The sequence below is a fragment of the Pituophis catenifer genome, unplaced genomic scaffold (genome assembly GCF_029215685.1).
Source record: "Pituophis catenifer annectens isolate HBS135680 unplaced genomic scaffold, rPitCat1.0.hap2 SCAF_7, whole genome shotgun sequence".
In the NCBI taxonomy this organism is placed as follows: domain Eukaryota; kingdom Metazoa; phylum Chordata; class Lepidosauria; order Squamata; family Colubridae; genus Pituophis; species Pituophis catenifer.
The window spans coordinates 10022995-10050365 of record NW_027256887.1 but is presented as its reverse complement, the minus strand read 5'-3'; the positions used below and the strand labels follow the sequence as shown (position 1 = coordinate 10050365).

General features: G+C 44.2%; 1 protein-coding gene across 1 annotated transcript in view; it reads left to right on the top strand.

The window, feature by feature from the left end:
• The window catches only part of ETV6 (ETS variant transcription factor 6), a 134003-nt gene extending 113130 nt beyond the window's left edge, over window positions 1-20873 (top strand). Inside the window, exons 5-8 of the mRNA XM_070947078.1 lie at window positions 565-1107; window positions 11882-12024; window positions 17919-18019; window positions 20493-20873. Of these exons, the coding sequence (XP_070803179.1) occupies window positions 565-1107; window positions 11882-12024; window positions 17919-18019; window positions 20493-20598 (893 nt within the window). The 3' untranslated portion in view covers window positions 20599-20873. The remainder of the gene's footprint in view (window positions 1-564; window positions 1108-11881; window positions 12025-17918; window positions 18020-20492) is intronic.
• Window positions 20874-27371: the final 6498 nt, after the last annotated feature.

The window sequence follows — 27371 nt, the reverse complement described above, 5'->3', positions numbered from 1 at the left end:
TTCAAAATTTCCACTACCGGTTCTCCAGAACCTGCTGAATAGCATCCTGATTGCAGGGTGGATTTGATTTAAATCGAGTTGATTTAAATCACAATTTAAATCATGATTTAAATCACTAGTAAAAAGGCTTGATTTAAATCAACTCGATTTAAATCATCATTTTTAAAGAGCAACCGTCATCTCTGCTACTCCTTTGACCCACTGTTGACTCACCGATAGTCCCAGTGTTGCAGAATATACAGCCTCATGCTACATAACTAAGCTCCATTTCATGCTGAATAAACTAAATTATTTATTTTCTTAAATAGAAAACTATCTTACGATAGATTTTTACCCCAAAAGTTTTTTATTAAAATAAATTCGATAAAAATAAAAAAAAAACTGATTTAAATCAAGAAAATCTGATTTAAATAAAAAAAAAACTGATTTTTTTGATTTTTTTAAAAAAATCATTGATTTTTATCCACCCTGCCTGGTTGTAAGGATGGATATAGTTTTATTGGCCCATTTGATGGCGCCTGATTTTTTTTATTTCTTATCTTTTTTTTTCTCTTTGTTTCACAGACAACTTTATCTCAAGAGCTTCAAGGCAGTCGACAGACTCAATGCATCACAATCCACCTACCATTGAACTCTTACACCGCTCCAGATCACCCCTCAGCGCTAATCACAGGCCTTCGCCAGAGTCTGAGCAGCGGTCCTTGAAGTCCCCCCTGGAGAACACTATCCGTCGCCTCTCGCCAGCTGACCGGCTCTTGGGCACGCGACACCAGGAGAACAATCATCAGGAGTCTTACCCTCTCTCGGTGTCTCCGGCTGAGAGCAACCATTGCCCAACACCTTCCGAAGTGGCTCAGAAGCCTTCCAGTCCTCGCCAGGAAAATACTAGGGTCATCCAGTTGATGCCCAGTCCAATAATGCACCCTTTGATACTGAATCCCCGACACTCCGTTGACTTCAAAGCTTCGAGGTTGTCTGAAGATGGGCTGCACAGAGAGGTGAAGCCCATCAACTTGTCCCACCGAGAAGAGTTAGCGTTCATGAACCACATCATGGTGTCCGTCTCGCCCCCTGAAGAGCACGCAATGCCAATAGGGAGAATCGCAGGTCAGTGCAATATATTTATTTATTTTTATTCATTTAGGGAATTTATATTGTTGCTGTTCTCACCTAGGCTTCCTTAGAAAATAAACAGCACTAACGCAGTCCCGGCAAACCTCTTTAATTCAAACGGCTGTGAATTATTGTCATTCCCAGTCCGAAAGGCTTCTCAAACAGTCTATCAGGGGAGTGTTTACAAACACTCACCTTATCTCCCTTGGAATGCTGCCAGAGAACTAATTGCCAAACGCAGGGCAAGGCCAAACTTAGCACAGAGTCAAATAGATTTTTTTCCAGAGCTTTTACTGACCAGATGATCTAATTGCTTCCTCAAAAGCTCACGTCCCATTCGCTTCTCTTTTATGTCTTATGGGAGGGGCCAATCATCTCCAAGCCTTACTCCCAAGTCGACCCTGTTTTCTTAATTGTTCCTGTCTCCTGGCAACTCTGTGCATGTGCACACTGGGAACAGGCTGACACTGTTTTTCTGCCTCACTGATGTGAGACTCCGGAGGCAGCAAAGAACTACCAGATGGCCTTGGCCCCCTCTCTGCCTCCAACTCAGAGCCCTCATCCGAGCCTTCCCCAGACTCCAGGACTGGTCCACATTCCTCCCTAAACTCCTCATTGTCCGACTATGCTGCCAGCTCTGCTAGCTGCTGGCGGGCCACAACAGCTGCCTATTCGCACATGGTGACTCAAGGTGGCTGACAGACTATAAAACCTCATACTAAAACAATAAAACTAATAAAAGAAGAATCATATAATAAATTAATATGTTAAAATCACCCTCTGCCCTTGTGGTAACAGCTCACACAAGCCAATGGACTCCATCCCAATCTGGGTTACCCAGGCCTGCTGGCAGAACCAGGTCTTCAACGCCTTCCAGAAAAGTGCTAGAGTGGGGGTCATTCTAATCTCTTTGGAGGGGGGATGATGTTCCAGAGAGAGGGGGCTACCACGGAGAAGGCCCTTCTTCTGGGTCCCACCAGGTGTAACCATGCCAATCATGGTTGCCTCTTTAGAACAGGAGTTGGGAACTATTGCCCTTTTATGACTTGTGGACTTCAACTCCCAGAATTCCTGAGCCAGCCAGGAATTCTGGGAGTTGAAGTCCACAAGCCATAAAGAGGCCATACTTCCCGACCTCTGCTTTAGAATAAAACCCACAGCTTTTACTAGCAGGCATGCATTTGCACACTTCTGTGCAGAGGTGGTATTCAGCTGGTTCGGATCGGTTCAGGCGAACCAGTAGCGGAAATCGCGGGTGGGCTGAACCGGTAGCAGAAATCGCGCATGGCCACCCACCTGCCCCAGATCTATGCAGTCTTATTTAGGCACAGTTTTGAGGCTGGGCGCATATGCGGAAGGTGGGCATGCTCAAATTTTCAGGGCTGGGCGAAGCAGTAGGTAAATTATGTCAATCCCACCTCTGCTTCTGTGCCTTAGCTAGATACTTCTGTGTCCCAGATTTCTCCTAAAAATGCAGAATGAGCCACAAACTGAAATGAACCAGAATTATGCAAGGGAACAGGGAAGGCAGGGACGCACTACACACTCCTCAACTAACAGACACAATCAGGACTCAAATTTCCATTGCTACGCAAAGTGGTTGCTAAGTGAATCTCTCCAGTGGTGAAATGTAAAATTTGTTACTACCAGTTCTGTGGGCGTGGCTTGGTGGTGGTGGGGTAATGTGACTGAGTGGGCGTGGCCTTTTTTTTTTTTAAACTTTTAAAACCATTTTTTCTACAACCTCCTCGGCCGAAGAGGTTGTTTAAAAAATGCTTTTAAAAGCCTCTGACAATCAGGCAACTCAGCTGGGATCGTCAGAGGCTTTTAAAAGCATTTTTAATTTTATTTCACTGATCCGCAAAGCTGGAAAAGTTTGGGGAACTCTGGTTTAGCATATCACTGCAGTTTTTAAGTGAATCCCGTGCTGACTCCTCCCTCCAGCTTGCAGTCTTCCCGAGATCTTTTCCAGTTCTGATCGCTCTCAGAATAAAAATATATTTACACTTCTTTTAAGAAGGAAACATCATTTATTTATTTTGGCCAGCTGTAGTTTTAGGAAACTTATGTTAATAAAACTGGGAACCGATTTTTCTGACAGAATAAATAGCCTTCGCCTTCACGCCTTGATTTTTTCCCCACTCATAACGTTTCTCAGAAAAAACATTTATTTTGTGACTGATAAAAATGCTGCGGTTTAAGAGGAATAAATCTCCTATTGTGGCTAGGAAAAGGAGAAGGAGAAATAGACCAGCCTAGAAAAATTAAGAGTTGTCATTCTCAGTGTATACAAGAGTTTTAAGATGGGAATTCAAGGTCTCCCATCCAATTTCATGTAGATTCTGTTTCACATAGCTTCTAAATTGCACGGTTCTGCTAAAGCAGAGAAGGCCTTTAATTTATCTGCAGCATTTCAATTAGCACTTCGGTGATTCCTTTTTTTCTAAAAACAAGCACAGTTTTTAAAGTTCTGTATACAAAGTAGGAGTAACATACCGTATTTTTCGGAGTATAAGATGCACCTTTTTTCCCCCCTAAAAGGGGGTGAAAATTTAGGTGCGTCTTATACACCGAATGTAGCCCTGCCCACCCACGCATACGTGCGAGGGGAACCTTTACCTTTACCTAAGGCTTCTTCCACAGTTGAACGTTCCCCTTTATGCCTTTGTAGACGCCATTTTCAGATCTGTGATGACGGAGATCAGGGGTGGCTCACAGAGAGTCAAAAAAGTCAAGCAACGGGGAGACACCTGCACAGTCGTCCAAACCATATTGCACGAGTAACACATTAAAGAAAGGGGAACTGTCACTTAAGCATGGCTGCCATCTTGTCTTTTTTGAGACGCCGTTCCCCTTCAGAAGCACCCCTGGAAATGTGGCCACCATCTTTCCCAATTATTATTATTTTTTTTAATTAATCTTGTTCCAGCAACATGATGAAGCCAGTTCAAAAAAGAGCAAGGGAAGATGGAAGCTCTGTATCTCAATGAATTAGAGTAGGGGTGTTAAACTCGCGGGCCAGATGCGTCAAATGCTGGCCCCGCCCCTGCCCAGTTTAGGTAAAGGGAGAAAAGTCGCAATACGTCATGTGACGATGCCGTGATGACGCAAGTCTGACACCCCTGAATTAAACCAAGGTATCCCATTCCACAGCCAGCCATGTTGACTGGGGAATTCTGGGAGTTGAAGTCCACGGGTCTTAAAATTGCCACGTTTGGAAAATCCTGAATCAGTGGCATATTTTTCAGTTTAATAAAGCTTGCTACTCCTTGCAAGGAGAAGCCTTTTTAATGTAATTTTTACCTCCCAGTTTGCCTAACGAACGAAATTAAACCAGCCTTACAAAAAATAAACAAGCCAAGTCTTTAAACTTTCATCACCTTTGATTAAAATTAGACCTTGTTGAGAACTTCCTGCACCATTAATCAGAGGGCACCAGGAAACTCGTACCTGTTCCAACGAACCTGATAGGCAGGAATTCACTGTATACATTGGAGGTACTCTCTGGTAAATTACAGCTCTGGTTCCAGGAGAGGCAAGTTTTGATTTGATTGCCAAACTCACATCAGGAGTTACACATCTGCCTTGGCCTTTTAGCCTTACACGGGATCAGAGGTGGGTTTCAGCAGGTTCTGACCAGTTCTGGAGAACCGGTAGCGGAAATTTTGAGTAGTTCGGAGAACCAGTAGTAAAAATTCTGACTGGCCCCGCCCCCATCTATTCTCTGCCTCCCAAGTCCCAGCTGATCGGGAGGAAATGGGGATTTTGCAGTATCCTTCTCCTGGATTGGGGAGGGAATGGAGATTTGACAGTATCCTTCCCCTGCAGTGGGGTGGGAATGGAGATTTGACAGTATCCTTCCCCTGCCACACCCACCAAGCCATGCCACGCCCACCAAGCCACACCCACAGAAGCGGTAGTAAAAAAATTTGAAACCCACCACTGCACAGGATCCATAAGGCACTGCTGAAGATCAGAAGACACAGATCTGACACAGATGAGGCTATGGATGTGTGTTTGTTTCAGTGGTGGGTTCCTCCCGGTTCAGTCCGGTTCGGCCGAGCCGTTAGCGGTGACGATCTGACATCACCGAACCGGTTCTCCCCCCCTGCCCTCCCACGTTATTCTTACCTTTTATTTGGTCCCACCCCCAATCTATTGCTGCCTCCTGAGTCCCAGCTGATGACTAGAGGGGAAAAAACTGTTTAAACTCTTGCCGCGGGGCTTCAAAGGGCCGTCCTACAGCTGATCAGTGTTAAAAGCAAACAAATGAGTCGGGTCGTAAGTGCGAGGACTGGTCGTAAGTGCGAGGACCTTGCAGAAATGACTCTGACCAGCTAGCCACACCCACCTAGTCACATGACCTCCAAGCCACACCCACAAAATAAGCCACTCCCACAGAACCGGTAGTAAAAAAATTTAGAACCCACCCCTGGTTTGTGTGTGTGTGTGTGGCAGAGAGAGAGAGAGAGAGAGAGAGAGAGAGAGAGAGAGAGAGAGAATTTTGCTCCATTTTACGACCTTTCTTGCCACCGTTGTTAAGTGAATTGCTGCAGTTCCTGAGTCAGGAAAACGGTTGTTAAGTGAATCTGGCTTCCCCATTGACTTTGCTTGTCAGAAGGTCGCAACAGGTGTTGCACACACAACTGCGGGACACTGCAACTGTCATAAATGTAAGTCAGTTGCCAAGAGTCTGAATTATGATCATGTGACCATGAGGAGGCTGCAATGGTCATAAGTGTGAAAAACGGTCAAGTCACTTTTTTCAGTGCCATTTGTAACTTTGAACAATCCTTAAATGAACTGTGGTAAGTTGAAAACTACTATATTTTTTGGAGTATAAGATGCAACTTTTTTCCCCTAAAAGGGGGTGAAAATTTAGATGCGTCTTGTACATTGAATGTAGCCCCGCCCACCCACTGGCCCCCACCTTTTGGGCTCTACCTCCCAGCAGTTTACCTCCTTGCAGCAAGCAGCAAGAAGAAACAGCTCATTTCAGCTTCAGCACAGTCTAATTAGCACAAGTTGATTGGATCGGGCTCCCGACTCTCAGCTGTTTTGCTCTCAGCTGTGTGGGCCTCTGCTGCTTGCTGCAAGGAGGTAAATTGCTGGGAGGCAGACATTTTTTTTCTTGTGCTAATCAAACTATGCTGAAAACGAAAACAAAAGTAAAGCAGGCTATTTGCTATTTGCTGCAAAATTGCTGGGAAGCAGAGGCAGATTTCTTTTTCTTGTTTTCCTCACCAAAAAAGATAGGTGCGTCTTATAGTCCGGAGCGTCTTATACTCCGAAAAATACGGTGGCTGTATTAATTTTACAAATAACTCAAGGCAGAAACCATATCCAACATACCTTCCTATATTTCACACAACTGCCCTATGAGGTGTGTCAGGCTGAGAGAGAGGGACTAACTGAAAGTCATCCAGCTGACTTTCCTCCCTAAGATGGGACTTGAACTCATGGTCTCCTGCGTTCAGACCTTGGCCAAACTGGCTATCCATTGTTTTTGGATTTAGGCCCAATACTGAATAAAGTTTCAGGCACGCTCACCATGGCTGGTAGCACCGTTGACAACTGTTGGATGGATTCAAAGATGTGGTTTCAGAGGTGCAAAGGAGCCAGGTGAGCAAAATGGAGCGACTCATAGAAGCACCTGTTGTAGTTTGCATGGAAGGAATGTCTCTCGGCAACCTGTTGATAGATTCCTTGGCGTTTTTTTTTGCATCAGGCTGCAAAAAAATAAGCAACCACTAGATGGAGATAGAGAAAGCCACTACTCTTTGCTGCCATCTGGCGGCCGCCCAAATTTGTGCAGCCCAGATATGGCAGCTCTATTTTCATAGCAAACCAGTAGAGAATCGCCAGCAATTAAGCCGAACGGCTGGGAAAAGTGATTTGGATACTGACATCTAGGATTTCTTATTTGGTCCTTTTATGATCTAGGGCAGGACTCTGGAGCCGCATGTGGCTGTTTCATCCCTCTGCTGCGGCTCCCTATTGCTGGTCGGCTCCACAATTGATAGGACTTTCGGTTAGGACAGGTAGAGGAAAAAGGACGCCACACTAAGAGGACACACTATGGTGGGGGAACCGGACTTCCAGTCGGCTCCAGAATTGAATGGGGGGGGGGCTTCCGGTTAGGACCTTTGTGGCTCTTTGAGAGTTTAAGGTTGCCGACTCCTGATCTAGGAGCCTTCAAATACGTGTTTCTACCACCAGTGTGGCGCTGCGCCCTCAAAAGACTGCAGAAACTACCAAATCTAAACGCACCATTTGAATACATTTTGATTCCCCGCTCCCCACCCAAAAAAATCAAACTCTTAACTGTTGTTTCCAAGCTTCATTTAGCCGAAACGATTAGGGCATTCTTGAGCCTCCAGCATTTGTGGCATGCACAGTGAAGCAGTCACGCAATCACAAAACTCCGGTCACTTGAGGTGGGGGGACTTGTATTATCCCGAGTGACCTTTGCGTTCAGAATGACAAATTGTCTCTCTTATTTAGAGCTGGTAAGTGCAAAAGCAGGTGGCAGAATTAACTGTTGGCAAAGTTCTCTAATATTCAAAATAGCTCTTCTCCTTTTCCTGCTAATAAAGCTGTGTGTGTGTATGTGTGTGTTGAGTTCAGAAATTGAAATCGGGAAGTCAGCTAGTTCCGTGTGAGAGATGCCAGGGGACACTCGGGGATGGAATAGTCACCCCAAATTTCATTTTGTTTAATTTCCTAAAATCTAAGGTCCTTGGCTGGAACAGCAGTATGCAAACCGTTCGTTAACAAGGGGCTGTTTAGTTTAACAGAGGGGATAGTTGAAGATGGGGAAAGTCTTTACAGGTAGTCCTTGACTTACAACAATTCATTTAGTGACCATTCAAAGTTACAACGGCACTGAAAAAAGGGACTTACGACCGTTTTTCACACTTAACGACCGTTGCAGCATCCTCATGGTCACGTGATCAAAATTCAGAAGCTTGGCAACTGACTCATATTTATGACATCCCGGGGTCAAGTGATCCCATTTTGCGACCAGCAAAGTCAATGGGAAAGCCGGATTCACTCAACAACCGTGTGACTAAGTTAAAAACTGCAGTGATTCACTTAACAACTTTGGCAAGAAAGGTCGTAAAATGGGGCAAAAATTCATTTAACAACTGTCCCGCTTAGCGAAATAATTTTGGACTCCATTGCAGTCATGCGTGGAGGACTACCTGTACATAAATTTAAAGTGTGTTTACTTTCAGGAAATAGTAAAGCACAGTCCAGTAAACAGTCCAGGTCATACACATATAAAGCAGGAGATAGCAAAATGACAGTCCAGGGATAATCCAATAACAAAGTCTTCTTACCAGTCGTCGTAGTCATTCACAACAAACAGTTCTTCTGGATTTGCAAACAGTAGCATACAGAGATATCAGAGAGCAAGAACAGCAAAGAGAAACAAACCATGTTTCTAGCTCCCTCTTAAAGAGATTGGCTACAGAGCTAACCAATCAGGACACAGTATGATGCAATACAGCAATCTTAAAAAGTGATTTATGACCATTTTTCACACTTATGACCATTGCAGCAGACCATTGGTCACGTGATCAGAATTCAGGCACTTGACAACTGACATATAGTATTTATTCCAACCCCGAGTTGGAAGGGACCCTGGAGGTCTTCTAGTCCAACCCCTTGCTTAGGCAGGAAGCCCTATATACGATTTTAGACAAATGGTTGTCCTGCCTCTTCTTAAAAACTTCCAGCGTTCTGGAGGCAACTTGTTTCACTGATTTACTGAATTGAATCGCATGGTTCTGTTAATTTCACAACTGCCTCACTTAGCAACAGAAATTTTGGGCTCAGTTGTGGTCATAAATCGAGGACTACTTCTAATCTCCACCGAGAGCCACCTTCTGATTTTCTGCTTGTTTTCTTTGTCTTGTTAAATGGCTGGCCAATAAAACACACGTTTTTTTGTGTGTTCACCATTTTTCTTCTGACTCTTTTTTTTCCAATTTGAAAGGGGGGCGATTTCTTTTATCAGCTAAGAAGGAAACTAGAAGATCGTCACAGGAGAAGGGGATTTTTTTTTTTTTTTTTGCCCTAATAGAACATCAGGAGAACAGAACTCAAATTATTTCTCATCATTTATTCTCTTTGTAATACAACCCTTTGTATAAAAAAAAACCCACACACACCCTTGAGAGATTTGTGAGAAGTTCTGTTTTCCGTTGATCCTAACCATAAGCAGGATAGGGCGGAACTAAACCGGAATTGGCAACAAGGAAAGGGAAGGAAATACGATTCTTGCCTCTCCATCTGCTTTTTGTTCTGGGATTATTATTTTTTTTTAACCACACATGCAAACTGCCATTTCTCTTAAGGAAGGAAAGTATAAAAATAGCTTGGGAAAGAAGATTTAGGAAAAGAGCGGGAAAGAAAAAAGAAAGTTATTCTTCGAAGAATCCCTGTATTTCTGCAGCTAAATAGGATTTTAAGGCAGCGTTAATCAAATTTGGCGACTTTTCAGCTGTGTGGCCTTCAGTTCTCAGAATTCCCCAGCCAGCCTACTAATCTGGTCTAGATAGCAATAGCACTTAGACCAGGGGTAGTATTCACTTACTTTCACTACCGGTTGGCAAATGTAAGTGCATGCGCAGAGTGCCAAAAATGGGACATGATGATGGGCGGGTGGGCGGAGCTTCCCACAGCCACCGCTACCGGTTTGCCCGAACCGGATAGAACCGGCTGAATATCACCACTGACTTAGATTTATATCCCGTTTCACAGTGCTTTACAGCCCTCCCTAAGCAGTTTACAGAGTCGGCATCTTGCCCCCAACAATCTGGGTCCTCATTTTACCGATCTCGGAAGGATGGAAGGCTGAGTCAACCTTGAGCCTGGGGAGATTTGAACTGCCAAATTGCAGGCAGCCGGCGATAATTCATTGGCCTTTTTGGAATATATATTAGAAGAAAAATTGAGTCCGTCAGTCCAGGGGTGGGTTCTACTTACCTTTACTACCGGTTCGCACCGGGGCTGCGCGTGTTGTGGCTCCGTTACCGGAGCCTGTGTCATCGTCAGGAGAGGACTCCGAAAGTGAAGGGGAGGAGTTGGCAAGGCCTCCCTCTCCAGGACCCTCCTCTCTGGCAATGCCTTCGGTGTCCGCCGAAGGGCAAGAGATAGGGCCAGGGCCAAGTACGTCCACGCAGCCACAGGTGGACAGTGATGAGGGAAATGAGTCTTGGCTGGATCCACGCCAGCGTCGCAGAGATAAGCGCGTGCAACAGAAGAAAGGGTGTGCCCGAGATTAGGCTGAGTCACTGGACCACACCCCACAGGATATAAAAGGGAGCGTGGTGGCCAATCAAACCTTGTGACGAACAAAGCTGAAAGCTTCCACGCCATTCTGCATTGCCGGACTTTTGCTTTAAGACTTGATGGGATTATCTCTGGACTTGATTGTAATTATTGAGCTGCTTTCCTTTGATGTATCAGAAGTGGGGAGAAATTATCTCTCCTCTTTGTAAATAATAAACTCTTGGCAGGCAGCCACTAGGTTGTTGCCAAGTTCCGTTATCATAAGGAAAAGGATTTTGCCGGCTGGTTTGGTCTTTAACTCCTGAATGTCTGTTGGTGTGTGTGCATGGGGTTGGGGACAAAACAGCGCGCTCACTTGCTTGCTTCACTCGCACACGCTGTTCTGCGCATGCGCAGAAGCGTTTTGATGACATCGGAGGGCGGGGCCTCCCGCCGGTTTTACTACCGGTTCTATAGAACCGGTGCGAACCGGGGGCAACCCACCACTGCGTCAGTCAAGGGATGTAATTGTAATACCTCCAGAATAATTGCTCTGCTTTTAATGTTTTTATGGAAAAGCTGAGTGTTAGATACAGGCAAGTGAAATATTGCTGAAGTCGTATTAGGTTTATGGTGCATGATTCTGCTAATCTATACAGGTAGTCCTCGACTGACGTTTCGTTTAGTGACCGTTCAAAGTTACAACGCCACTGAAAAAAGTGGCTTATGAACATTTTTTCACACTTATGACCATGGCAGCATCCGCACAGTTAAGTGATTTATATTCTGTTTCGGAGGCTTTCAGAAGCAGGAAAAAAAAAGGCTCTGAATCAGAGGTTTCAGAGGCAGCAAAAAAAGCAAGGCACAGAGCTCACAACCAACAAACCTGTTGCTAAAATTCACCTCTGGGAACAGCTGATTGGGGGGTATTCCGGGAGGCTGATCCACCCGCCAATCACCCGCTTTTTTTCTTATTTTCCTCCCCAAAAACTAAGGTGTGTTTTATACTCCGAAAAATACAGTATATACCACTTTACAGCCCTCTCTAAGCGGTTTACAGAGTCAGCATATTGTCCCCCATGATGTGGGTTCTCGTTTTACCGACCTTCGGAAGGATGGAAGGCTGAGTCAACCTTGAGCCAATCAGGATCAAACTGCTGGCAGTCGGCAGAGTTAGCCTGCAATACTGCATTCTAACCACTGTGCCACCGCAGCTTCTTTTTCTCTTGGCACATATTGGCTATTAACACCTCCTGGCACCTGTCTTTATAACGGATCGGTTTTATTCTAAAATACCGCTTTATAATTGGTGTCAATGGGTTTGGGATTCTTTGCAAGGAGCAACAGTATCTCAATACTTTATGCAGAGAAATAGAGTAACGTATGACAATTTCTGGCATCTTTCCTGGAGGTGAGTCATTGGTGGCCAATTAGCCAATTCGTTTCCAGCAGGAATCTTTTGATGACTTTTCTGTCGTTCTCTTTCCAGACTGCAGACTCCTTTGGGATTACGTCTATCAGTTGCTCTCCGACAGCCGGTACGAAAATTTCATCCGATGGGAGGACAGAGAATCCAAAATATTTCGGATAGTGGACCCCAATGGGCTGGCCCGGCTATGGGGAAACCATAAGGTACAAAGGACCCACGATGGGGTTGGTTATCTTGCAGAGATTGTTAATTAAATGATTGGGGAGGAGTTGGAAAAAGAATAAAAACGATTCTGCTAAAAAAAAGAGAGAAATTCTATAATCTTCTATAAACCATGGTGGTATTTGTTTGTTTGTAAAAATGTATTGGCTGCCCATCTTACCAAAGGGTAATTCTGGCTTGCTTACAATCTTAAAAAGAGAAAAAGAATACATAAACTGAAAGACATAAATAAAATACTATGAAGATCTACATTTATTTTATTTAGCGTATAGCTGTTCACACACAATATTAAAACACTTCATTTTTACAGGTTAAAACAATTAGAAAAAGAGCAGTAAGAAAACCTAAGAGGAAAACAGAAATAACATTTCAGAGTTTAATGTCGAGTTCGGAGATCCAGTCAGTAGCTGTCGTTGTTACGCAGAGGAAGTCCCTAAAATCTCCTGGATACTTTCTGTTAGAGCAGTGTTTCTCAACCTTGGAAGCTTGAAGATGGGTGGACTTCAACTCCCAGAATCCCCCAGCCAGCGCTGCTGGCTGGGGGATTCTGGGAGTTGAAGTCCACCCATCTTCAAGCTTCCAAGGTTGAGAAACACTGGGTTAGAGCATTCCCTCACTCTATGTTGGATAGGAAGATCCAAATTCTGTGGCCTGATTAAAAGATGGGTAGGGCAGTAGCAGGATGGGGGGGAGAGGTGGGATCTGTTGTTAATCTGCCCACTGTTAATGTGAAGGGGGGCCAGATGTTCCAGATAGATAGATAGGTAGGTAGGTGGGGGGGGGGGAAGAGAGAGAGATACGATCAGATAAATAGATGACTGACTGACTGACTGACTGACTGACTGACTGACTGATAGACAAACAGATAGATATGATATGATAAATATGTTCAGATAGATAGATAGATGATGGATGGATGGATAGATGGATGGATAGATAGATAGATAGATAGATAGATAGATAGATAGATAGATAGATGATGGATGGATGGATGGATGGATGGATGGATAGATAGATAGATAGATAGATAGATAGATAGATAGATAGATAGTAAAATAAAATAAGGATAAAAATACCGCTTTAGAAAAGAAGATGTATTTCTCCCCTATTTAATTTCTTCTGCATTACTAACTGAACATGTGGAAATTTCCCATACTTAAGACGAGTAGAAAATATTCAGAGTGGCTCTCTAGGGCTATGCCAAACCCACCGTCCCAGAGTTCCCTGTGAATCCCATTCACACCAGGAACTCTGGGAGCCATTTTTCATTCTTGAAGATTCGTTTCCCAAAAATGTGAACCATTTTGGGCATGGTTTTCCCATCACTAGTGCATTCTGGGAATCTTGTGGGAGGGGGACGATCTGACATGCCCTTATTTGGGATGTGCTTATTGCAAATATCCGAGGAAGACGGCAGGGTTCATTGGCTACTTCGGACCATTGCTGGTGTGAGGACTTTCCTTCTCAAATTTCTGGCAGGAAAGTCTACACTAGCAAGGACGGGGCCCAGTGTAGTGCAAGGAGCAAGGCTCAAGGCTCTGATGAGTAGGTGCTTAGGAATTCTAGTACATGCTTTCATTCCTTTCAAGTGACGTCTGCTTATGTAGTCTCTTCCAACAGCAAAGTCCTTTCTCGGGCTTCCCCACTCTTTATGTTGATGGGGAGGGCTAAAAAGACATGGGCAGATTGCACCTGCTCCTAATTTTGATCGTAGGCAATTGACTTAATAGCACAATTCCTCCTTCATTGTGTCAATTCACAGGAAAAGCTTCCCAGTCTGTCTCTTCCCCCCACTCTCCCGGAGATCACCGCTGTCCTGGCAATTGGTGGAAACCAATGGAAGGATCATATGTGATCAAATTCATTCTTTCTTTCCTTCTTTCTTTCTTTCTTTCTTTCTTTCTTTCTTTCTTTCTTTCTTTCTTTCTTCCATCCTTCCTCCCTCCCTCTTTCTTTCTTCCTTCCTTTCCTTCCTTCCATCCTTCCTCCCTCCCTCCCTTTCTTTCTTTCTTTCTTTCTTTCTTTCTTCCATCCTTCCTTCCTCCCTCCCTCCCTCTTTCTTTCTTCTCTTTCTTTTTCTTCCTTCCTTCCTTCCATCCATCCTTCCTCCCTCCCTCTTTCTTTCTTCCTTCCTTCCTTCCTTCCTTCCATCCTTCCTCCCTTCCTTCCTCCCTCCCTCCCTCTCTTTCTTTCTTTCTTTCTTTCTTTCTTCCATCCTTCCTTCTCCCTCCCTCCCTCCCTCTTTCTTCTCTTTCTTTTTCTTCCTTCCTTCCTTCCTTCCATCCTTCCTCCCTCCCTCTTTCTTCCTTCCTTCCTTCCATCCTTCCTCCCTTTCTTTCTTTCTTTCTTCCATCCTTCCTCCCTCCCTCTTTCTTTCTTCCTTCCCTCCCTCCCTCCTCCCTCTTTCTTTCTTCTCTTTCTTTTCTTCCTTCCTTTCTTCCATCCATCCTTCCTCCTCCCTCTCTTTCTTCCTTCCTTCCTCCCATCCTTCCTCCCTTTCTTTCTTTCTTTCTTCCATCCTCCTCCCTCCCTCCCTCTTTCTTTCTTCCTTCCTCCCTCCCTCCGTCCCTCCCTCTTTCTTTCTTCTCTTTCTTTTTCTTCCTTCCATCCATCCTTCCTCCCTCCCTCTTTCTTCCTTCCTTCCATCCTTCCCCCTTCCTCCCTCCTTCCTTTTCTTTCTTCTTTCTTTCTTTCTTTCTTCCATCCTTCCATCGTTCCTCCCTCCCTCCCTCTTTCTTTCTTCTTTCTTTCTTTCTTTCTTCCATCCTTCCTCCCTCACTCCCCTCTTTCTTTCTTCCTTCCTCCCTCCCTCCCTCCTTCTTTCTTCTCTTTCTTTTTCTTCCTTCCTTCCTTCCTTCCATCCATCCTTCCTTCCTCCCTTTCTTTTTTTCTTCCATCCTTCCTTCCTTCCTCCCTTTCTTTTTCTTTCTTTCTTTTTCTTTCTTTTTTCTTCCTTCCTTCCTTCTTTCCTCCCTCCCTCCCTTTCTTTTTCTTTCTTTCTTTTTCCTTCCTTCCTTCCTTCCTTCCTTCCTTCTTTCCTCCCTCCCTCTTTCTTTTTCTTTCTTTCTTTTTCTTTCTTTTTCCTTCCTTCCTTCCTTCCTTCCTTCCTTCCTTCCTTCCTTCCTCCCTCCCTCCCTCCCTCCCTCCCTCTTTCTTTTTCGTTTTTTTGCCGTGTGTTGTCATTGCTATTTATTGATTTTTTTAAAAAAAATTCTATGGATTTTATGCTGTTTGCAGGTGAGAAATTGGGTTGCTTTATTATGTTGCTTTTTTGTTGGAAGGATTGGCAACATGCAGACTTAGTAGTAGCAGGGTAGTACCCTGTTTCCCCGAAAATAAAACATCCCCTGATAATAAGCCCAATCGGGGCTTTTGAGCGCATGGCAATAAGGCCAAGCGCTTTATTTCAGGGTTCAAAAAAATATAAGACAAGGGTCCTTATTTTCGGTGGGAAACATGGTAGTATGAAGGATGCCCAGAAGTGAGGCATTTTGGAGACAAGATTTTGCTCTCCCAACTCACATCGCATGTGCAATGCATGTTTAAAAGGGTTGGGAGTTTCAATCATGCAGGTACCCACCTCCATCTTGACTTTTTTTAGTCTTCCTCCTCTCGCTGGTAGATGGCCATGTCTAGACAGGCCTCCAGTCCTATCCGGCTGAGGCCCTTTGAACTTCTGCGCAAGAGCAGCTTCTTTGTTTTGTTTGTTTGTTTGTTCATTTGTTTATGAAATTTAGAGGTTGCCTGACTCCAAAGTGTCTCTGGGCAGCTTACACTAAAAATAGCAAACAATTAAAAACAACAACAAGACTAGAAATGAAATCCCGTACATCCGGACAAACACACTCCCTCAGATAGAAAACACAACCAACAAAGCTCAACAAACACCCAACCACTCCAAGGCCTAGTTGAACAGCCAAGTTCTTAAAGTCTGGAAGTTGAGTCATGGCGGTTAGGCTTCTCTTCTCTTCTTTTTTTGCTTGAAACATTTCACCGCTTGTCCAAGTAGTTTCTTCAGTCTTTAAAGCGTTCCAGAACATTGTCGAGGTTGGGGGGGGGGGGGGGGGGGGGAGAAGGGAGCTAGACAGATCTGTGGGGGAGATGCCATTCCAGAGGGCGACAAAGAAAATGGCATGCTTCTGGAGTCTCAATTGATGTCTTGTACGTCTGAAGGGTCTCAAAGCACCCCAACTCTGCTTGTGCGTACCGGATGGGCAGAAACTTGGTGTAATGGAATATGTGGATGGAGGAGAAGGGACCTCCTGCACCCCTCTGGGAGCAAAAAACGGGCCAGAGGGGGGATGCGCTGCCCCCTACACCCCGTTTTGGGCCTAGTAGGCCTCCCTGAAGTCTGGGACCAAAAACGGGCTGTGGGAGGGCACACCCCACCCCCTTGTGCCCCGTTTTGGGCCTAGGAGGCCTCCCTGCACTTACCTAGGAACCAAAATGAAGCGCAGCGGGGGGGACGACTCCTGGAAGAGGCGGGGAGGGGCGGAGCCAGCCAGCAATTTAACTACCAGTTCGCCTGAACCAGCCCAAACCGGCTGAATCCCATCACTGACTCAGTCTAATAGGCCAAACTGTTAAAAAAACGTTGGTGGGAAGTTCGTACTTTTAGACTTGCAAGATTCTGTTAATGTAGCCTTGCAATAAAGTAAAATTAGTTATCTGGTTTGTGTTTCTTGCCCGATTGACCTGGAAAAGCTGACTCCTGGTTCTAAGCCATCAAGAACTTCGTAGATGATAATCAACATCCTGAATTGCACCCAGAAGCTTACTGGCATCTAGTGAGTGCATAGATCAGTGGTGCATCATGGGCATACCAAGGACTGTCCAGTTCTGTCCTGTGCCACCACATTCTGGACCAATAGCTTCCAAATCACCTTCAAAGGCAGCCCCATCTAGAGTGCATTACAATAGTCCCAACTGCTTACATACTTAAGATAAACGAAAGAGCGGGGAGCCCTTAAGACTCAAGCCTACCCAATCTCATATGTTGATTTATTAATTTCCTCCCAAGTTGTAGACTATACAATTTCATGGGCTCAGTGTTATCTAGCATGACATAAGACAGTGATGATTAACCTTATCTCTTTTATTTGTATAAGCGCTATATAAGTGATATTAGAAGTATTATGTTTAAAAAATAGGATTTTATATATGGGGGGGTTAAGAATTTTTTTTTTAGGGGGTGTTAGTTTAATGATTGGTTATGCAATTTAGTTTATTGTTAAAGGTCAATAGAAATACCTTGTGTTCTGCTCTGGGAAGTCGGGGAGGGGGAGGGGGGGGTTGGGAGGGAGGGTTGTGGGGAAATTGTGTTTGTTTTAAAACTTTTTCAATAAAAAAAAAAAGACAGTGATGACTAACCTTTTTGCCGTCGCATGCCAAAAGCGGGGAGCGTGGGAGGGGTCCCACGCATGTGTGTCCCACCCCAGCCCCACGCATGTTTGCACAACCCACGCTCACCACTTTTGGCACATGATGGCCCAGTGAGCCCGGTAGGCCTGTTTTTTCGTCCTCCCCAGGCTCCAGGGGCTTTCTAGGAACCTGGGGAGGGCAAAAATGGCCTTCCCCAACCCCTCAGAGGCCCTCCGGAGGCCAGAAACGGCCCATTTGCCAACTTCTGGTGGGACCAGAAGGCCTGAAAATCAGCTGGCCGGTGCACGCATGCGCACTGGAGCTGACCTAGAGCAACGCTTGCGTGTCCACCAATATGGCTCCGCGTGCCACAGGTTCGCCATCACGGACATAAGAGAAGGCAAGCAAAAACAAGGGACAGGGAATGTGAACCGGGGTTTAGCCAACCCTTCTTTCCTTTATCGTTTTGGTAACTTGTTTTAATTCTTGCTTTTCTTTGTCTTAAATGAAACAGAACCGAACAAATATGACCTACGAGAAAATGTCTCGTGCCCTGCGCCACTACTACAAGCTAAATATTATCAGAAAGGAGCCAGGACAAAGACTTTTGTTCAGGTAATGGTGTGTTTTTTTGTTTTTTTTGTGCTTTTGTGCGTTCCAAATTTTGTGAAAGCATCTTGGTTCTGTTGATCACAGAATTTTTGTGTGATCGTATTTTTCGGACAATAAGAAGCACTTTTTTGTCTTCGGCCGAAGAGATTGTAGAAAAAAAATGCTTTTAAAAGCCTCTGACGATCCCAGCTGAGTTGCCTGATCGTCAGAAGCTTTTAAAAGCATTTTTTTACAACCTCTTTGGCCGAAGAGGTTGTAGAAAAAATGCTTTTAAAAGTAAAAAAAACAAAAAAGTTGGCCATGCCCACCCAGTCACATTACCCCCCCCCCCCCAAGCGACGCCCACAGAACCGGTAGTAACAAATTTTACATTTCATCACTGACTCAAAGGGAACATTAGTTCTGGAAATACCGAATCTTATTTAAACTCCTGATTTCTCAGCTGTACAGGTAGTCCTTGACTTACAACAGTTTGTTTAGTGACCGTTTAAAGTTACAACGGCACTGAAAAAAAGTGACACATGACCGTTTTTCACAGTTACGACCATTGCTGCATCCCGTGGGCACCTGCTCAAACTTTAGGTGGTTGGCAATTGGTTCATGTTTATGACAGTTGCTGTGTCTCAAGATCACCTTTTGAGACTTTCTTGTCAAGCAAAGTCAATGGGGAAGACAGATTCACTTAACAACCATGTTACTAATTTAACAACTGCAGTGATTCACTTAACAACGTGGCAAGAAAAGTTGTAAAATGGGGCAGAATTCTTGCTTAGCAAACAGAAATTGTGAGCTCAATTGTAGTTGTGAGTTGAGGACAACCCATATACAGGTCAGCCTCAATTTATGACTATAATTGATCCCGGAATTGCAGTCATGAGTCATTAAATTTCTTAACCGGGTCACCACATAATCCCACCCTATTTTATGACATTTTTTCTGATGGTCATTGTTAAGGAATTCGCAGAATAACCCTTGAGTAGCAAGCGTGTGCACATGAAAGCGATTGAGAGTAGTTACGAATAAACACAGCCAACACACAGATACACTGAGTTGTGTTTACTTTCAGAAAATAGTAAGGCACAGTCCAATAAACAGTCCAGGTCATACACATATAAAGCAGGAGATAGCAAAATGACAGTCCAGGGATAATCCAATAACAAAGTCTTCTTACCAGTCGTTGTAGTCATTCACAATAAACAGTTCTTCTGGATTTGCAAACAGTAGCATACTGAGATATCAGAGAGCAAGAGCAGCAAAGAGAAACAAACCATGTTTCTAGCTCCCTCTTAAGGAGATTGGCTACAGAGCTAACCAATCAGGACACAGTATGGTGCAATACAGCAATCTTAAAGCTATATTGAGGGTTTATATATTGCCAACCCAACAAGTTACAGTAGGTAATAATCATTTCCTAACAGTCATTAAGCAAGTGCCGCAGCCATTAAGTGAATCCATTTTACCTAGTGGGCATTTTTTGCTGGAAGTAAATGTTGAAACCAGCAAAAAAAAAAAAAAAAAAAAAAGTGAGAAAACATGGCCAGGTGGTGATCGCAGGATGCTGCAAATAGCTGTAAAGATTGGCCAGTAGCCAACAATCCAAAATGCAGTCATGTGATCATCAAGGGTCTGTGTGTGTTTCTGGCTGTTGTAACTTTGGAATCAGGTCGTTCATTTTTGGGGAAGGGTGTGATAATTTGTCACTAAGTGAGCAGTCAAAAGTTAAGGGCTACCCGTGTACTGAGAAGATACACATCTTTTAGAGTTCCCTCAATAAGATAAATTATGGCTGGCTACTAAATCTTTTATATGCATTCTAATGTCCTTGTCTATAGGGATGCGGTGGCTCAGTGACTAAGACGATGAGCTTGTCGATCGAAAGGTCGGCAGTTCAGCGGTTTGAATCCCTAGTGCCGCGTAACGGGGTGAGCTCCCGTTACTTGTCCCAGCTACTGCCAACCGAGCAGTTCGAAAGCATGTAAAAAATGCAAGTAGAAAAATAGGGACCACCTTTGGTGGGAAGGTAACAGCGTTCCGTGCGCTTTTGGTGTTGAGTCATGCCGGCCACATGACCACCGAGATGTCTTCGGACAGCGCTGGCTCTTCGGCTTTGAAACAGAGATGAGCACCGCCACCTAGAGTCGGGAACGACTAGCACATATGTGCGAGGGGAACCTTTACCTTAATGTCCTTGTCATTAGCAATGCCAATAGCCAACTCAAAATTCTTCCCACCATTATAGGCCTGGTCGCTACTGATAGTTTGAAAAAACTGAGTTTCCCCATTTCGATTGGTTAAAATAATTAACAATTTGCAACGTAGTGGTCGCCAGAAAAATTGGCTGCAGCTCACAAATCCTGTTGTCCAAAGTTCTCAGAAGCAGTGCAGAAACACCAGCGCCAGTAAAATAATAATAAGAATAAGAATTAAACACTGCTGCCCTCCACCCCACCTTACTACGTGCTCTTTGTTTCTGCAGGTTCATGAAGACGCCAGATGAAATTATGAGCGGCCGCACTGACCGTTTAGAACATCTGGAATCTCAGGAACTGGATGAGCAGATCTACCAGGAAGACGAGTGCTGAGGATTTGATCCACTTCCTTCACCGTGAATTGATGGAGAAACCGTCTCTGGAGATCCATTGGGCTGGGAAAACAGGGCTCCAGGACTTGGCATTTATCTCGGACTGGCAGGACCTCCAAGCACCTTAGCGAAGAAACAGATTGGCAAGGGTGGTTGAAAGAAGAGAGCATAGCCCTTTCGCCTGGTGGCTTTTAGGACCTGTCTCGCCTTGGGCTTGATATTTTTTTGTTTTGTTTTCGATTGGTCAGTTTTATATATATATCTATATATAAAGGAATTTTTAAAAAAGCCCAAATATTACTTGGACGGGTTAATTAGAAATTAATTAGAAATATATATATATATTTCTAATTAATTTCTAATTAACCCGTCCAAGTAATATTTGGGCTTTTTTAAAAAATCCTTTTTGTAGAGCAGAACGTCAGGGGGCTGCGTATTCTGAATGCTTTCCTATGGAAATTAGCACAACTGTGGGTCGGCGCAGATTCTCACGAGAGCCTCTGTAGGAAAAAAAACAAAAAATAAAAAAATCGAGGGTCGGCGGGCAAAAGAGGCATCGGAGAGAAACTACAGAGGCCAAAACTGCTTGCAGTCGGCATCCGTCGGCACAAAGATAGATCAAAGAACGTTGGACTGCAATCCATGGTTTTAGAGCATGAGAAATACCAAAAAACGCCTTCCTGGTGGCCGAGGATGGAAAGTGGATGCCGTCGTTTGGGGAGTGTTGTTGGTCAGCGTTGGCTCCTCAAAGCACACGGACCGAATCCGGGCGCCTGAGCACTGTCGAAATGAGTCGGAGAAACGATCCCAGAAACCAGTATAAAAGGCAGGAGATTCATGCAGGATGGCCCAGCTTCGAGAAAGGGTTATGCAGAAACCACACCTGATGGGGGTGGATATTTTCTTTTGCCGGATGGTTACTAAAAGGTATTTCATCTGCAAGGCTGAAGAACGTGTGTGGGCCAGCGAGATGGTTTTTTTCGGTGTCTCTCCCCCTCTTTGGGTTGGGGCCCAAAGCCAGCCGCCTCTGGTCCGTGAGGTAAATAGTTGGTCCTCCAAAGAGAAGGAAGGATGTAGAATTTTCAAAATGGTGGCTATAATTTTCCCAGGAAGTGGCCTTCACAGCTCAGAGAGGTGAAATTGAATCTCTGGGGCTGAGCTTCGTCTCCGTTCCCTTCACTTCTGCTCTATCCACGCACACACCCTCCTTCCCTCGAAGTTTTCTAGTCATCTTCCTCATTTCTTAGGTGGATGTGAATACTGAAGACTACTATTTTTATTACGTTTCAGTGTTCTGGATTCTCGCGACGACCGATGAGCTTCGTAGCCTTAAGAGGAGATTTGTATGTGCCTTTGGTTGGTAGGAAGACTGTTCTGTTAAACTCCTTCGAGGTTGAAGTCATCCCTCTTTCTATACCACAAATGAAGTTATTCCTCATTAAGTTCAGAGGTTCTTTTATCATGACAAAATGCTGGCTATATAAGGGTATTGTTGTTTTTTTCCTAACAGCCATGGACAAGATCATGTAAATCATACACGAAAGAAGTAAAAAAAATAAATAAAAAAAAATTCCACAGTAATTTAAACAGCGTCAGAAAAAGTAACGGACTATATCCCTGGTTTCTTTGGGGCAAATGAAGTATATTTGCATCTGGTTTTTTTCTTTACTTTGTGTAATAATTGTCTGCTTCTCCCGAGCTGAGAAGCACAAAGACTTGTCTTGAATTTCATTTTCACTTCCCATCACCGGAAACCTTGTTTTCTTGTTTTGGAAATTTCATCGCAGCTTTTTGAAGCCTATTTTCCGAATTGTTAAGGGCTAGAAGCTTACTTTTTGAAAAGGGAGTGTTACGTTGGGGGTTCTCAAGGTGGTGAGTACGCACAATCCAAGATACAGGCTAGCTGACTTCTTACCCACGTTTTTGCAGGAGTGTTCCTTAAAAAGAACTAGAAACTTCCTTTCTAAGAAAAAAAAAACCATAGAAACTTCCAGGAAGGGGTGTTTTTAAAGCGGTCAAATTGTGGACTAATTGCGTGGTCAAAGCCTGTATGTAAAAAGAGGATGGGGCTTCAACTCACATCCACAGGTGTCATCTTGGCTCATGGAGGCACCTTGATGAGCAAAAACCCTTTGCTTTTCATTTCTTTCCAAAGCGAAATGAAATTCGCCCTTGGCAGAAATGTGTACCTTCCATTAAAAATGGCAGCAAATGAAAATCGTAATACAAACACATACAAAAAAGAGAGAAAAGGTTGCTGCCCCTTTCCTACAGTTACTTCTTCTCCTTTCCCACCAAAGCTTCAAAGCGACTTCAGATCCACCCGTCTTACCAGCTAAGTAACCCACCGCATATGTTAGCCAAAAAGAATACAAAGCAGTCAAATCTAACCCAGTCCCAATGGGGGAAACCATCATTGCTGCCGAACGAAAAGCTACAATTTTGAGAAGGCAAGAAATCCCGAGAACAGGATCGTGTCCGGTATTTTGGGGTTAAATGATGACGATGAGGGGGGTGGGAATGCGTGTCTGTGTTGTCGTTTGTCCTTCATCCACACAGCCCATCATCCAAACTTACAGGCGTCTGGCCAAAAGCAATTCATGAAAATATGGCATCTGGGGAGAGGGGGGGGGAAAAAAAAATAAAAGTCTGGCTTACGATAGATATTAAAAGAGAGAGAGAAATTGAAACTGGAACAGTGTGTTTTCCATATTCGGGAACTGAATCACGATGTTTGTTCCTTTGAAGCCAAAGTACACATTACAATTAATGCACGGCTGCCCTTCGAAAGGGCAACGGTGGGACTATTTGGTAAGAAAAAGAGAAAAAAAAAATCTTCCTGTTGTAACATTTGGCATTTCTCTACTCTCTTAGCCAGTGGTAAAAGGAACAGAAAATCTGTTAAATCGATGTAAAAAAGATTTTGGAAAAGAGCCCCTTGTAAGAATTCACTCGGAAATTCCCCATGTATACCGAGAATTGCTGGCAGCTCAAGAGTAGAACTAAGAATGAAACCTATTAGCTGCAGCCATATGCAAACTCGAAAGGAAATAGTGCTTGTCACGTTGCTTTCTTTTTTTTTAAAGGAAAACTCCTTTTTTTAATTATTTTCTTAAGTAAATTATAATCTGTTGAAGATGGCGCTTCCTATTTTCTTCGAGGTGTGGGGTTTAAGGGAGTGAACTGAATGAATGTAAACAAAGCAAAATAAGAATGCCTTTACTCAGGGCCAGTGAGTTGCAAATAATTTTTAAATGCTTGTAATTACATCATCTCAATAAATTTTTTTAATATAAAAAAAAAGCAGAGACGGCATTTTGTCCTTCGAAACGCCTCGGGTGGAAATTCAGCATTTATTTGGGTTTTGTTCTTTTTTTATTATTTTTTTTTTCATTTTCCTCCTCTGTCTTCTTTCTAACAGACCTCTTTAACCCAAGGCACCGTTTGGGTTAAACCAGGGACACGGTGGTTTTAAGACACTGACTTTGTCAGTCGAAAGGTCGGCAGTTCAGCGGTTCGAATCCCTAGTGCTGCGTAATGGGGTGAGCTCCCGTGACTTGTCTCAGCTTCTGCCAACCTAGCAGTTCAAAAGCACGTAAAAAATGCAAGTAGAAAAATAGGGACCACCTTTGGTGGGAAGGTAACAGCGTTCCGTGCGCCTTTGGCGTTGAGTCATGCCGGCCACATGACCACGGAGACGTCTTCGGACAGCGCTGGCTCTTCGGCTTTGAAACGGAGATAAGCACCACCCCCTAGAGTCGGGAACGATTAGCACATATGTTCGAGAGGAACCTTTACCTTTACCTTACTAATCTAAAATAATCTTGGCAAAAGAAGAAACAGACTAGGCATGTTACCTTGGGAAATACAAAATATTTTTGTTCTGTTTTTTAAACTTTTCTGGATAGATTTGAAACTTTGAATTGCAACATTCTCTATCAAGGAACAAGAAGTAGTGAATGTGGACTCATCTCTTCATTGTCCTTTGTACTGTCACAATCCCGGGAGAACTATTGGCGTGAGCAGCGTTAAAAGGTTGAGGGGGTGGGGTCGCTCTGAACACCTCCTCCCATTTGCCGATCTTCATAACTGCCAAAGGCTGCCAGTAACAGAGAGATCAAATCAAGATCACATGAAGTCCTAGTACTGCTCTACAAAGCCTTGGTAAGACCACACCTGGAATATTGCATCCAGTTTTGGTCACCGTGATCCAAAACAAGATGTGGAGACTAGAAAGAGTGCAGAGAAGAGCAACAAAGATGATTAGGGGACTGGAGGCTAAAACATACGAAGAACGGTTGCAGGAACTGGGTATGTCTAGTTTAATGAAGAGAAGGACTAGGGGAGACATGATAGGAGTGTTCCAATATCTCAGGGGCTGCCCCAAAGAAGAGGGAGTCAAGCTATTCTCCAAAGCACCTGAAGGCAGGACAAGAAGCAATGGGTGGAAACTAATCAAGGAGAGAAGCAACTTAGAACTAAGGAGAAATTTCCTGACAGTGAGAACAATCAATCAGTGGAACAACTTGCCTCCAGAAGTTGTGAATGCTCCATCACTGGAGGCTTTTAAGAAAAGACGGCCATTTGTCTGGAATAGTATAGGGTCTCCTGCCTGAGCAGGGGGTTGGACTAGAAGACCTCCAAGGTCCCTTCCAACTCTGTTATGTTATTCTATTCTAATCTGGTTGCATGCACCTGACGGGCTGGACTAGAAGACCTCTAAGGCAGGGGTGAAATGCTCCCGGTTTGGACCGGCTCTTGCGAGTAGGTAGCAATGGCGGCGGGCAGTTTGGAGAACCGGTAGCAAAAATCTCTGCCCCTGCCCACCCATGCCCAGCTGAGCCACGTGATCATCAGAGCTTTTTTTCTTTTAAATGCCTCTGATGATCCAAGCTCTGACGATCCCAGCTGAGTTGCCTGATCGGCAGAGGGTTTTTTAAAAAACTTCTGACGATCAGGCAACTCAGCTGGGGTTGTCAGAGCCTTTTGAAAGCATTTTTTACATGGCTTTACATGTAAAAAATGGTTTTAAAAGTAAAAAAAAAAAATTGGTCACGCCCACCCAGTCACATTACCCCCCCCCACCAAGCCACGCCCACAGAACTGGTAGTAACAAATTTTAGATTTCACCACTGCTGTCAGGTCCCTTTCAACTCTTGTTATTCTATCATCTTGCCTAAATAAACATCCAGCGTTACAACCCCAGTTTAGAGAAATCAACACTTAACCCTCCAACTCTGCAGTACAGGTAATCCTTGGTTTAAGATCACAACTGGGACTAGAATTTCCACTGCTAAGCAAGGGAGTTCTTAATGGAGCCACACCCAATTTTACCACCTTTGCTGCAACAGTTAAGTGAATCACCCCCGTTGTTAAGTGAGTCATGCACTCATTAAGTGGATCCAGCTACTCTCGTCGTCTTTGTTTTGCCAGAAACTGGCTGGGAAGGTTACAAACAGGTGGGTATTTAGCCGGTTCAGACCGGTTCGTCTGAACCGGTAGCGGAAATCGCAGGTGCACTCGCCCACCCATCCCGGCTCTATGCCATCCTATTTAGGCACATTTTTGAGACAGGGCGCATGCGCAAAAGGCGCATGCGCCAGCAAAGCACATGCGCAGAAGGCCAGGCGCATGCAGGGATGGGGCGCGTGTGCTCACATTTGCGAACCGGTAGGGAAAGTAAGTAAATACCACTCCTGGTTACAAATGATATTTACGGGACCCTGGAATTCTGCAACTACACTTGTTAAATACAGGCCGGTTGCCAAACACCCAAATTTTGATCACATGACCTTGGGAACGTTGCAAGAATCCAAGCGTCAGCACCAGTTGTACATCACTTTTTCAGTGCAGTTGTAACTTTGAATGGCTACTAAATGAATGGTTGTAAGTCAAAGACTACCTGCATTTATGTTGTCTTCTGTTGCAAGATGCTACTGGAACTCAAAGTCAACCGGTCCACTTTTCCTAGGAATCCCCAGGCCAGGTTACTCACTGAAACATTTAGTATTTTGATATTTAACGTTTTTTAATATTAACACTGACCTGAATCAGATGTCAAGGAGCCCTGAAAAGACATCATTCTCCCCATCCTATGCAAAAAAGAGCTTCCTTAAATCATTGAATAGCATGGCTTCTATTACAGCTTCTGTTTTTCTTCACATGGTAGTATAAATATTGATAGCAGTTGCTGGAAGAAATGTCCATCTGGGTTCAGTTCCAAGTGGGGAGAAAGACAGTGGAAACATGGAGACTGCTTGAAAAGATGGTTTAATGGTGGACAGGATCACATGGCTTTGAGGTCCTGGGCAAAAAGGCACATGGCTTGTGTTCTGATTGGTTGTCAGACTCCCATGGGGCCATGCAGGGGTAACTTTGTAGGTTGTCTTTTGAGTCCCGGGCTTGGTTGACTCTTGCTGGGTGATGATGTAATGAAAGGGCTTCACTGCCACAGAGAGGAGCTCCTCCGGGTGCCGTCGGCCAAGCAATGTTGGCTGGCAACCCCCAGGAGGAGAGCCTTCTCTGTGGGGGCACCCGCCCTCTGGAATGAGCTTCCTCCCGGAATACGACTGATCCCGGATCTCCGCACTTTCTGTAAGGCCCTGAAGACGTTTTTATTTCAGCAAGCCGGGCTGGCCTAATTTTTAAATTTTTTAATCGTTAACTCTTAATTTTTAAATGTCCAAAACGGGTAGTTTTATTTTAATTAGATATGGGCCAAATTATTTAATATTTCTTAAATTGTTTTTTTTAATTTTATATCTGTGTGTTTTA